General features: G+C 33.0%; 2 protein-coding genes across 3 annotated transcripts; one reads left to right on the forward strand and one right to left on the reverse strand.

Moving 5' to 3' along the window:
* Positions 1 to 533: 533 nt before the first annotated feature.
* LOC107761748 (protein BASIC PENTACYSTEINE7-like) lies at positions 534 to 3,819 on the forward strand. 2 transcript variants are annotated; one of them, XM_016580014.2, is made up of 2 exons: positions 534 to 717; positions 2,188 to 3,819. In XM_016580014.2, exon 2 carries the CDS (start codon positions 2,193 to 2,195, stop codon positions 2,865 to 2,867), a length of 675 nt encoding a protein of 224 aa, XP_016435500.1. In that variant the 5' UTR covers positions 534 to 717; positions 2,188 to 2,192; the 3' UTR covers positions 2,868 to 3,819. The 2 variants fall into 2 exon arrangements, with proteins under 2 accessions (XP_016435500.1, XP_016435499.2); XM_016580013.2 differs by having other exon boundaries at positions 2,193 to 3,819.
* Positions 3,327 to 7,282, reverse strand: LOC107761746 (phosphoribulokinase, chloroplastic-like). The gene is made up of 5 exons (XM_016580012.2): positions 6,396 to 7,282; positions 4,901 to 4,985; positions 4,615 to 4,699; positions 4,290 to 4,534; positions 3,327 to 3,818 (listed from the first exon to the last, which is right to left on the reverse strand). The coding sequence occupies exons 1-5, from the start codon at positions 6,947 to 6,949 to the stop codon at positions 3,567 to 3,569; spliced, it is 1,221 nt and encodes a 406-aa protein (XP_016435498.1). The 5' UTR covers positions 6,950 to 7,282; the 3' UTR covers positions 3,327 to 3,566.
* Positions 7,283 to 13,140: the final 5,858 nt, after the last annotated feature.

The following is a 13,140-nucleotide window of genomic DNA, read 5'->3' on the forward strand; positions in this document are numbered from 1 at the left end:
TTTATAACTTTCATATGATATTCATACACAAGTAAAACAACTGCAATAATATATAACTTAAATACAATTTTCATACAAATTTAATATAATTTTGAAAATACAATCTTCAAATCTGAAAATACAGCCAAAATCAACTTTAATTTTCACGAAACACCCTCTAAATTGAGATGTAAATTTCAAAAAATATTCTAAAATATTTGTAATAACACTCAATCCAAAAAAATTAATTTTAAAAAATCTGAATTCGAAATCAAGCTTTGTAACTTTTTAATGATTGTGAATAGTAGAGAGTATGGCTAACGGACAATAGCTGGTATAGCATGGTGAAATCTATTGTTGAATTCTCTGAAAAAGAAATGAGAAGAGAAGTAGAGACGATTAAACAAGAAAAATAGGGCAGATTAAAAGGCTGCAATCAAGGGATACTCATTTGATATTAATTTATAAATAATTAATAAATTATATATCAAATTATAATTAAGTTAAAATATCTCAAGTAAATAAGCTTATAAACCCTCTCAGTGACAAGTAGGCATATATTGGGACATGGGTTTTGGCCATGACGTTTGTCCCTCCACTATGACAACACCTCTGCCACTTTACATACCAAATATCGAAAAACAAGAAACCCCTTACAACTTTGATCACTTGCTCCAACTCTGCTGTGTTCTCTTTAATTTTACTATTCTGAGTTTTAAGGTTTGGTTCGAGACACAGGTGGAAGCTTATTCTTTTTCTTTCCTTTTCTCTTTTATTACTTCAGCTACTGTGCATAATCTGATTTATATATTACAAAGTAGGGCTTCTTTTCTCTTTGAATCTCCAGATGTGTATGTATGTATGTTTGTGTTTGTGTTTTAACTTACTGGCTGCATTTCATTGTTGGAAATTTATACACTTTTTCTCTCTCTATATAGATGTTAAGTTTATCCATTGAACACTTTAAACATTAAAATTAAGTTAATCTAAACACTCCTGTATAATATAAACTCAGTTATAGGGTGGTGTTTTAATTTTCATATACTTTGCGCATCTCAACTAATTTCATTTGTATCTGCTAACTCCCACCCACACATATAAGGAATAACTGAGTCCACCAAAACTTTAGACAAAATAAGAAGAAATAACCTACTATTTTTGTCTCCATTGGGAGTTCTCCCTATATATACAGATATTTACATTCCATTTACCCATACGTTTTTATGCAGAACGGTTAAATGATAGCAATTTTATACAGAATATTATGCAATATTTTCATTGTATGGGGGATCAAGTGTTTGATTTTGAAATACACGAATATATCCGTAATTAATTAATATACAAATTGTTATAAAGCCATTTGTTCTTATTCCTGTTTAACAGTGTTGAAATATGAATATCCTAATTCTGTTTAAAAGTGTTCATTGAACCGTTTAAGAATATATTTTTTTCATTTTTAAACATTTGAAACTTTCTTACCGCTTTAAAATGTGAAAGAAAATATGGTAGAGTATTGAGTTTAAGCAGCTCTAGTAAGATTTCAAATAAATAATATTAGACAAGTGAGGAGAAAAAGTATATTCCTTTTTCTAAAGTTTCATAGAATTTACTAATACATTTGGAAATTTTTCATTATTAATTTCAATTTTCCTTTTGATTGTTTCACTTTAATCTATTTTGATTTACTTAGTAACGGAATACCTAGTGTTTTTCAAAACCAAACACTTAACACCTTATAAAGTTGAAATTATACAAAATTTAACGTTTGTGTAGGATTTTTCATTATATGAGGGTTCGTGTTTGATTTGGAATATAGGAGGTGTATCTGTAACTAAATCATATTACAAGAGTATTTGGAGCAACTTATTCAAATGTTAATTATGCACATTATGATGGGGCTATAATTTTTCTGTAAGATCAGTTTTTGGTCTGTATTAAACAGAGCATGTGTACTTGTTTTTCTTTTGGAATCCAAAATTTGGATGGCACTTCCTGCAGTCACATTTATTTATCTTGATGTCAGTTTCCAAGCTACTGGTTATTCTGTTTATGGATGTTGTTCCTTTGAATGCTCGAAAACAAAAGTTTAGCTCTAATAACAAAGTTATTGGAATATAATTAGCTACTATAGTTACTGCAATTTGCTGAATGACTTTAACCTATAATGTTTTCAACATGTCCCGTTGGAATTACGTGTGTCCGACTCAGTGAAGATGGGACCTCGTCCGGGGAGCTACCCAATGGCATCTCAAGTTAACCACAAAGTAGAGACATTTGATTCACATTTTCCATGGACTCATCAAGATAATCGTTTCCCTGCAACAAAAGATGGTTCCAAATCAAAACCTTATGCTGCTGTTCCCATTCGTTCTGTTGCCCCTACAGGTGAACAACACATGAATGTCAAGGTCAAGGCCAAACGGCAGAAGGTTAAGAAAAACAAGATGTCTGCAAAGGAATTGCGTGAAATTGCATCGAAACTTTTTAAAGTGGAACAGCCTGAAAATAAGCCTTCTGCCTCTAAAAGAACCAAAGGAGAATCTAGATGTGGAGAGGCCACGGTAACAAAGAATCCAAATTCAGTTATTGCTGATTTTTGTGGCGTGCCACCACCATTTTGTTCCTGTACAGGTGTTGCTAGAAGGTGCTACAAATGTGGAGTTTATGGTTGGCAATCATCATGTTGTACCACCACCTTATCTGAGTATCCCCTCCCAATGAATCCCTCAAAGCCTGGGAATCGTCTCGGTGGGAGGAAAATGACTAATGGAGCATACACTAAACTTCTTCTTAGACTTGCTGCTCAAGGGCGTGATCTTTCTAATCCAGTTGACCTGAAGAACCATTGGGCTAAACATGGTAGTAACAAGTTTATTACTATAAAGTAAACATGAGTAGAGTTGACTGAAACGTATGCATCAACCTGTATATATAGTTTTGCTCTCCTACTGTTGTTTCCTCCGTAGGTACCTTGAATAGTAGGTTGTTAATATGTTTAATTTAATGCTGGTGAATTCTAGTAATATCATCATGCTTCTCGATATTAGTCTTTGTGATGCTTTATCCTTTCTACCAAAAGTATGGCATTTTGAAACTCACGATATGTTCTGTTTATTCTCAACGTTTAGCATGAAATGTTCTGTTTATGTCTCAGCAGTGACAGTGAAATTTCCTGATTTTTGGTGGTTTCGATCTTAATTATTGTCCAGTAGCTTACCTCCGAGTAGATAGTGCAGAAACTGCTTGGCTTGAAATTATGGCCTTGTTTTCAATATTTCATGTGTTTCCAAAACCAAATGATGATCAAGTGAAAAACATCAGCCCAAAAGGTTGATAGCTTGCCTTGATTTGTTTCACTTAATTACTCCTTCTTATTATCCATGTTACAACTCTCAACACATTTCCAGCTAGATATAAATACATAATCAAGTGTATCTTCTCATTTATGGGGAATTATCTACCATGAAACTGAAACATGAAAGTGGGGAAAAGAAGTCGGCAAATAAAAATTTTTAGGGAAGAGGAGTGAAACAACAAGGTACAACAGATGATTCTGGTGCCTAGCTGTTAATAGAGTTTGGCAAAGTTTAGGCCTTTGCAGCTTGAACTGGAGTTGCAGCTCTGCTGGCAACGATTTGCTCATAGAGGTCTCTGATCTTCAAACCGACAATGGTCTGGAAGAAACCTGTTCCATTGTTGCTACCAGGGAAATCAGCATGCTTCAACATTTGTTGAGTAACTTCACCATAAAATTTGGTGGAGAGGTTGCTCAAATGGCTCTCTACATAGATGAGCTCATCCAGTCTGTCAAATTGCCCGTCCATCTCCAAGACAGATACCTGTAAGTTGGAAGAAAAGCAGATGATGAAAATCAGGCATGATTTCTGGAAGAATAGCTGAGCAATGGTACAGACCTACTTTCTGCGTTGGCCAGGTAATTTCTAGCATGTTGTCTTTAAATATCATTTGGGAAGTACCAAAAAGAAGCTTAAAGTTGTTCTTTTGGTCTTTATTTTTTAATCTATACATATTAGATTGTATAACTAAATTTTCCAGCCTAATTTCACCGGATGTGAGCTTGCTCATATTGCTGGTGCCAACCCCGAATAAAGGAGCGTAAAACTAGTTAATTTATGTTGAATCCTCAGAATACATAGCTAAATTTTCCAGCCAGACTAGTAATCAGCAGCTAAGATCCTGGCAATTGAGTTCCTCGGGTTGAGTCTAAATTCAGCATATTCTTAATACTCAATGCAAAACTACAAGACATAATTAGTGATTGTTGGCAGGTTGGAAAAGAATATAGGTACCTCATTGCCAAAGTAGGTGTCAGGGCCATATGAGAAGTTGATGCCAGGGTAAGAACAAGTCAACTTCCTACCACAAGGAATCCATGAGATGGTGGAGCCTTCATCAAACAGGTAAACCGGGTTGAAGTTGTTCACTCCTTCCTTCATTATCAATCTCACTCTCAAAACTTTGCCTTCATTGTCATCTGGGATCAGCTGAGTTGGGAGCACTTCAATTACTGCATCTGCATATTGCTTTTGTGGGTCTGCACCACAGACAATTTTATTAATCTTCATTCTGAATAATTACGACTATGCTAATATCAAGGCAAACTAAGTAGTGCACCAATATAAGCATCAAAATCTGGCTTCCTGGCTTCAATACTGGCCTTAATGCTCTCAAGGCTGTGCCCTCTCTCAGCCATATCCCTCTGCATTCATTTTCAAGAAAAAATACACTTAGATTCATCTTTCCAGACTTAATTTCAATAGTCTCTCAACTTCGCAACTACTTTGTCCAATGATGGATATTTTTTACACATATATAGTTCAATTACTTTAATTGAATAAGCCACCCCCAGGGGACCAAATTTTGTTACTTTAGAAATAGAAGTTGTACAGCATTAAGTTACCTGAATCTTCCAAGCGAACTTAACCTCATTGCTGATATCCAAGTAGATGCTGAAGTCCAAGAGCTCTCTCACACGCTCATCGTACCTATATATCATAGAAAAAGAAGAAAAAAATGTCAAAATTTTAGATTATATTGTCAGATTCAAGATTGAAAAATTTTACAGAAGCTGTACAGATTAATTAGCTTAAACGACAAGGTAAGTATAGTAAGACGACTGCCCTGATAATTGTAGCCAATCTATTTTCTTCACTGTTTCAATAAATGATGTTGAGGCCAGTGAATTTCAAGCACCATAGTATGAAGTATAGGTAAAAATTTATTTGTGTCCAGTATTTACATCGAGCTAATTTAATATAAGAAAGACATGTCTTTTTACACACATATTTATCACTTAATCATGGTTAAGTAACTTACATATGTCATTCGTACACGATATTTATCATTAAACTATGGTTAAGTGATTTATATTTGCTACTTTAATTATTAACTGTTAAAATTAAATTGTTTCACATGGTATAACCACACGGATCTGAGCAAGTATTTATCAAAGTTGAATGTGTGCTTCAACGTTAGTATTTCCTTCTAGCCGGCTGAAACCACCAGCAAAACTAACAAAAAGAATGATTCCCCACTCCAAGAGTTATAGAGTTCCTTAGTAAGGAAACTTGTACTGGTAATTTTATGCAAAATATTGCAATACCAAACTTCTTTTTTTTTTTTTTAAAAAAAACAATTAAATGAGGAATGGAATGGGCCCAAATGATTATAGAGGCCCATCATGAGAAGTGATAACATAAAGATAACGTTAACTCCTCAACCATACATTTTGATAGCATCATATCGAATTATCGATCTCTCAACGGAGGAAGCATTTATCCTCATAAATAACCGTCCATTTCTTTCATAGCTTATTTTACAAACGAACAAATGATAAACTCAACTTACATTCTCCTTTTCTCTTGGCTTAATAAATAAAAGGAAAAACATTATTAGAGAATTAAAAAAGGAGACAAAGAGCGCGTGTCATTACAAGAGAATTCTCTTCACAATTATCATGACCTTTTTTTTTTTGGGTCTATTTTGCTGTGGAAAAGGAGGTGAAGTTTAGTTACACAAAAGACAAGAAGAACTAAAGATTATGGAGGAACCAAGGCTTTTAATGTGTCAACTGTTTGCATGAGTGTGTTAACGTTACAAAGAGAAAATATCTTTGCATTTCTTCAAGAATTTCACAGTAATATAATACGTCATTATGTTCCAAGAAAAATATACCTTTTTTATATTTAGAACTTGTTTATTTTACTTTTCATTTTATCTTTAATGATAGTATTCTTATAGTCATAGAAAAATAACCTACTTTGTTTAAACTCACAATTAGTTGTATATATGAGTACTTTTGGTATGTGTCGGAATATTCCTTTCAGCTTAAACTACATGTCCGCCAAATAATATATAAAATGAAACGGAGAGGGAGAGTAATAAATAGTACTTACATGGGGTGTAATCCTTCAATAACAAGAATCTTGGGAGGTTTAATGAGTTCTGGGGGGTCAAGAAGACCACTAACATGGTTATAAATAGGCTTCTCCACAGCAATACCTTCCTTAATAGCCTTAACTTGCTCATACATAAGGTCAAAATCATTAGCTCTAGGATCAAGAGCAGTAACTCCTTTCTCCTTCCTTCCAGTTCTATCAAGTGAGTGATAATCATCAAGACAAATCACAGTAGTCATGTCTGAGATTAATGTGTTTGAATCTGGATTTCCACCTTTTGGTGGCTCAGCAGCACCACCAAATACACTTGTTAATCTCCTCATGAAAGTACTTTTTCCACAGCCAGAATCAGCTGCTAAACCAATCACCACTGTCTTTTCATCAGCTGATGAACATGTTATTACACTAGTGCTACTGCTTCTTCTGTTGGTTCTTAATTTGGTGTAGAAAATCACTTGTTTTTGGTGAAATCCTAAGTGGGATTTTGAGGGTGTGGAGATTGAACAAGTAGAGTTCAGTGATTGAGCTGTGTACACTGTACTCACTGCCATATTTTCTTGATTTTTTTCCTCTCAGATTCTTGAGAGGTTTTTTCTTTTTTCCAGAGAGAAAGAGATAGAATTATGGAGTGCTCTCCCTTCTCTCTGACTATCTGATGAGCTAAAGTTTAAGGGGTGACATGTAATGAATGAATGGGCATTGATCAATTTCTTTTTTTTTTCCCTTTTTCTGCCTTTGAGGATATTTTGTCTTGGCATTAGGAAAATATGTGAGGTACAAAAACTTGTAAGCAAAGGGTATGGTTATGGTTAGAGAAAAACAAGTGGCAGTTTTGTTTGGATAAGAAATTGTATTGATTTGATGAGAGGAAATGCTGATAGTGTCACCAAGGGCGAGTGGAGTTTTGAGGTATTGGGTTCATTTAAACTCAGTATTTTCATCGAAAAATATAAATTTATATGTAAAAATTTATTAAAATTATAATAAATAGTATATATGAACCCATAATTTTTTTAATATAATCGATTAAATGCTAAGAACATTAAGTTAAACCCATAAAATTTAAATCTTGAATCTGCTTATGTTAAACCATGTCTTTGTGACTACCCTTAGTTTTGGACAAATTAAATTTGGAGGTAATTCAAAGGGCAGGAATGGAGAGGACATGATTGTAATTGGAAAGCTTGTCCAGGGATGTAATTGTAATTGTGAGTCCCATGTAGAATATATATATATTTTTTTAAAAGAATTATTCTTTTTCTTGAACTCTTTTCTGTTACAAGGATTCAAGATGATGATGTTTGTGATGGATAAAGGAATGGGAAAAGCTTTGGTTGTGATTTATTGCAGTTTGGATATTGATATGACACGTGGCAGCAGGATGATGGCATGAAAAAGATGAGAGAAGAGGGATGTGGAGGAGAATGTGTAATCCAAATTCAAAGTCCTTAGGCCCTGCCTTGGATTGTTTACTTGATATTTTTGTACCCATAATAGTGAAGATTAAAACTCTCTTGTAGGGATGTGGCGGATAAATAGATCCCTCCACCTTTAATCAAATGCATCTGTCAAATATACCTATGTACTTTTGAAAATGGTCTAAAAATATCTCTTGTTATACTATTGAGCTATATATACCCTTCCCGTCATACTTTGGAACAAATATACCCTTATTTTGGATGTAGTGCCACGTATCAACACCAGATGAAAACGACTCATTTCTTTTTTTCTTATCCGATCCGTTTTAAAAAATTCACCACCCGACCCGTTTTAAAATTCAGTTTTTATAAAGCATATATTTTGTAAAAAGTGAAAAACAAATTGTAAAAACTGGAAAAAAAATTGCAAAATATATATTTTTAAGTCTTTTCAGTTTTTTTAAAGTATTTTTTTTGTAAAAACTGAAAAAAATGCTTTCAAAACTGAAAAATATATATTCTGTAAAAACTTGAAAAAAAAAAAGAATTTACAAAATATATATGTTTAAGTTTTTTTAGTTTTTTTAAAATATTATTTTTGTAAAAACTGGAAAAAAATATTTTTTAAAAAAACTAGAAAAAAAAAGACTCTCCTAAATAAGTGGACTACATATGCATTAGTTTTAAAAAAATAAAAATATTTTGCAAAATCTTTTTTTTCAGTTTTTACAAAAAAAATACTTTAAAAAACTAAAAAAATAAAAATATATATTTTGAAAATTTCTTTTTTTTCAGTTTTTACAGAATATATTTTTTTTCAATTTTTAAAGTATTTTTTTAAAAAATATTTGTTTTTTCAATTTTTACAAAAAACATACTTTAAAAAAACTGAAAAGACTTAAAAATATATATTTTGCAAATTCTTTTTTTTTCAGTTTTTACAAAAAATAATTTCAGTTTTTACAAAATATATGCTTTAAAAAAAACTGGATTTTAAAACGGGTCGGGTGGTGGGTTTTTTAAAACGGATCGGGTAAAAAAATGATCGTTTTCATCTGGTGCTGACACGTGGCACTCCATCCAAAATAAGGGTATATTTGTTCCAAAGTATGAAGGGAAGGGTATATATAACCCAATAGTATAACGAGGGGTATTTTTAGATCATTTTCGAAAGTATAGGGGTATATTTGGCCCTTCGCCGAAAATTAAATTCATGGTATAGAGTTTTTTTGGACCTTAAATCCTTCCTTATTTGAACCCGGTAGAACTCCTAATATTTAGAAATTTATAATCTATTGAGTTTTACATTGTATAAATTATTTCCTTGTTTGAAGTACTAACATAAGTATAATTAATATCTTTCACGTTAATTTTATGACTCTTTAGGAGATTGATATTAGCTTAAATTAGTTTTAGTTCATTGCAGAAACAAGTTACTTACGAATATATATGCACACTTTTTTAAAAGTGTAAAGATAATTGTATACTTAATATTGGAACTAACTAATCAATATGTATTAGTTTCAAAGTCAAAGTTCACCATCTTTGCTAAACAAATATACGTGGATATACTATTATATATTTTATTCAAATATGCTATCAACTCAATCATTCAGAAATAACATGCGATATAACATAGTGAAAGAAGAGATAGAATTTTTTTTTAAATTTTTAATCAGATAAACAAAACAACAAAAAAAATATAAAAAAATAAAAGACCTATTGCACGTTTATTTACACTTAACTCAAACAATATCGAAAATCACAATGACTTCATCATATGCCTTTCTGTAATTGTAAACTTTTTGGCGAAGGATAATTCTCACGGCACAAAATGTATATATATAGTAATGCAATTTATGTTGCAACCATGTTGATTAATATTGATTTATCTATATCTATATATTGATCGTCTTTTTCCTTTAAATATATATTACACGTTGATTAAAATATTTTTTCATTTTTTTAATAATATTTAATACTTTGCTATCAATAAAAATTATTGCTTATTAAATCTTTTATGTTGAACTATTCGAAACTCCTAATATTTTGGACGTCAATATCAAGAAGTTGAAAGGTACGTGGTTTTGAAACAAAATTGATTTCATATCCAAAAGTAAAAAATAAAAACTAAAAACTTATTTATTAAATCCTATCTTATCCAAATTATGTTAGAAGTCTTGATATTTAAAATTTTACAAAGCTAAGAATTTTGAATAGTATAACTGTAATGACCCCAAATTCCCTCCGTAGGATGCCGTGATGACACCTAGTCTCTAAGACTAGGTAAGCCTATCAATGCGGAATAATCATAAATATCTGAAATATATAAAGTACAATTCAAATAATTACAACTCCCAAAATCCGGTAGAAATAAATCACAAGCTTCTAAGAATTTTATCCTCAATGTCTCTGTATATATCAAGGTCTAAAGAAAATAAGGAAGCAACACAATAATGATAGAAGGGGACTCCAGAGTCTGCGGACGCTGGCAGATATACTTCGAAGTCTCCGTGCACAGGTACTCACTGATATCTAGGCTGGTAAGAAGTACTTGGGTCTGCACAAAAAGATGTGCAGAAGCGTAGTATGAGTATACCACAGCGGTACCCAGTAAGTGTCAAAGCCTAACCTCGGTAGAGTAGTGACGAGGTCAGGTCAGGCCCTACTGGAAAAAATAATAATGGCATGGTAAAATATTTAATAATATAATAAAATAAAATGATAATGGAAATGAATCAAGTAGTATGTCACATTTAATTACACCAAATAATGGTAATTAATATCTCGTGGAAACAAAATAAAATTTCCTTTCAATTTCAAGAAAATCACAACAAATAATCAAAGGCAACTACAACCATAAATCAATATCAACAAGGGCACTCCCGAGGTATCGCCTCATAGTCCCAAATCATAAATAAATTCACAATATCTCATTTCCTTATCTCACCGCGGGAGCCTTCACAATTTATTTTAAAAAAAATATTTTCCCCCAAAATAGCATACCGCGTTTTAGCCATCCTTATCACACCGCATGACTTCTAGTAGTCTCCCCTACTAGCCACGCGAATCAAGCTACCCTTATCTCACCGCATGCGTTTCAATACCCAGACCTTATACCACCGCATGCGTATCAATATCACAACATATCACAATTTGCACCTCAAGTGCCCAAATATTTCAATTTGCCAAAGTAATCAACAATAATATTTTTCCACAATAAAGAGCTCACGGCTCATGCCAACATAAATCATCAATAATATTTTTACACAATAAAGAGCTCACGGCTCCATCACAATGAGTACAAAAATCTTATAAAAATAGTCGGAAATAAATAATTTAGCAAAATAATATTTTAAAATCTTTAATACGTTGCTTCAATACCAAATTTAAAAATATCAATTACTTCATATGAATAATATTTAATTTAAAGAAAATCAATTTCAAATATTGCACAGAATAAAAGAGATCAAGTTTCAACTAAACAGGTAAAACAATTAGCAGGAAAAGGTCAAGCAAATTTAAAGTATACAAATCAAATTAATGATGGAGAATATAACAAGATTTAATAATTGAATTAATATGCAACAGTGATCTTCACAATTTAAAAACATAATCCTTCATATTTAGTTCGTGTACACACTCGTCACCTCGTGCACACGACTTTCATCACATTACAATTAATACCAATCCTACGGAAAATTTTTCCCACACAAAGTTAGACAAGTCACTTACCTCGATTTGCTCCAATTTAACCAAGTAGTATATTTTTTCCTCGATTTTCCGATTCAGGTCGACTCATATCTAGTAATAATTAATTCGATACAGTCAACAAAAATTATAGAATTAATTTTATAAGAAAATACTATATTTTTCAATAAAAATCTGAAATTAACTCAAAAATGGCCTCTCGGAATTCGGCAAAAGTTACGAAATATGAACGCCCATTCAACCACGAGTCTAACCATACCAAAATGACTAAATTCCAATAACGATTCGACCCTCAAATCCACAAATCTATCGAAGAGGGTTTTCAAATTTTTCCAACTTAAATCACCAATTAAATATTAAAAATAGTGATGGATTCGGGTAATCTAACCAAGATTGGGTTAAGAACACTTACCCCAATATTTTTCCTTGAAGATATATCAAAAATCGCCTCTTCTCAAACTCCAAGTTGTTAAAAATGGCGAATGGGACGAAGCCCTCCTGATTTTATAACTTACAGATCTGTCCAGGGTGACCTCGATCATGGGGTCCGATCCTGGACCTCGATCATAGGACTCCGATCATGGGGAGTACGATCATGGTCCTCGATCATGGCCCTCGACCCTGAAGCTCGATCACATCCATCGATCCTGGCTATCGATCATGGCTTCGATCTTTATGGCCTTTAATCACTGGCCTTGGTCCTAGCCCTCGATCCTGGGCCTTCGATCAGTGGCCTTCGATCACTGGCCTTCGAGCTTGCCTTCGATCATGGCCCTCGAGCCTGCCTTCGATCATGGATCTCGAGACTACCTTCGATCCTCGGCTCGATTTTTGGGCTCGATTGCACAGTAGAAGAAAAATTGCAACAGCTGTTTAAGTCCCATTTTTGATTCGTTAACCATCTGAAACTCACCCGAGGCCTTCGGGACCTCAACCAAATATACCAACAAGTCCTAAAACATCATATGAACTTATTTGAAATCTCAAATCACATAAAACGACGCTAAAATCATGAATTATGCTCCAATTCAAGCTTAATGAAACTTAGAATTTCCAACCTCTACATTCAATGTCGAAACCTATCAAATCAAGTCCGATTGACCTCAAATTTTGCACACAAGTCATAAATGACATAACGGAGCTGTAAAAATTTCCAGAACTAGATTCCGACCCCGATAACCAAAAGTCAACTCCCCGGTCAAACTTTCAAACTTTAAATTCCTATTTTAGTCGTTTCAAGCCTACTTTCACTACGGACTTTCAAATAAAATTCCGATCATGCTCCTAAGTCCAAAATACCATACGGAGCTGTTGGAATCATCAAAATTCTATTCTGGGGTCGTTTGCACTAAATTCGACATCCGGTTACTATTTGAACTTAAACTTTTAATTTTTTATCAAAATTCCATATCTCGGGCTAGGTACCTCGGAATTTGATTCTGGGCATACGCCCAAGTTCCAAATCACGATACGGACCTATCGAAACTGTCAAAATACTAATCCGAGTCTGTTTGCTCAAAATGTTGACCAAAGTCAACTCAGTTGAGTTTTTAAGCTCTAATTCACATTTTAATCCATTTTTCACATAAAGACTTTCCGGAAAATTATACGGA

The sequence above is a fragment of the Nicotiana tabacum genome, chromosome 23 (genome assembly GCF_000715075.1).
Source record: "Nicotiana tabacum cultivar K326 chromosome 23, ASM71507v2, whole genome shotgun sequence".
Classification (NCBI taxonomy): domain Eukaryota; kingdom Viridiplantae; phylum Streptophyta; class Magnoliopsida; order Solanales; family Solanaceae; genus Nicotiana; species Nicotiana tabacum.

Excerpts from the sequence above, each read along its gene's own strand:
- LOC107761748 (XM_016580013.2), top strand. The coding sequence starts at position 547 with ATGGGTTTTGGCCATGACGTTTGTCCCTCCACTATGACAACACCTCTG. Across the intron at positions 718-2,192 it reads AGGTTTGGTTCGAGACACAG|ATGGGACCTCGTCCGGGGAG; the intron begins GTGGAAGCTTAT and ends GACTCAGTGAAG.
- LOC107761746 (XM_016580012.2), bottom strand. The coding sequence starts at position 6,949 with ATGGCAGTGAGTACAGTGTACACAGCTCAATCACTGAACTCTACTTGT. Across the intron at positions 4,535-4,614 it reads AGATTTTGATGCTTATATTG|ACCCACAAAAGCAATATGCA; the intron begins GTGCACTACTTA and ends TCTGTGGTGCAG. Across the intron at positions 3,819-4,289 it reads ACACCTACTTTGGCAATGAG|GTATCTGTCTTGGAGATGGA; the intron begins GTACCTATATTC and ends TCCAACTTACAG.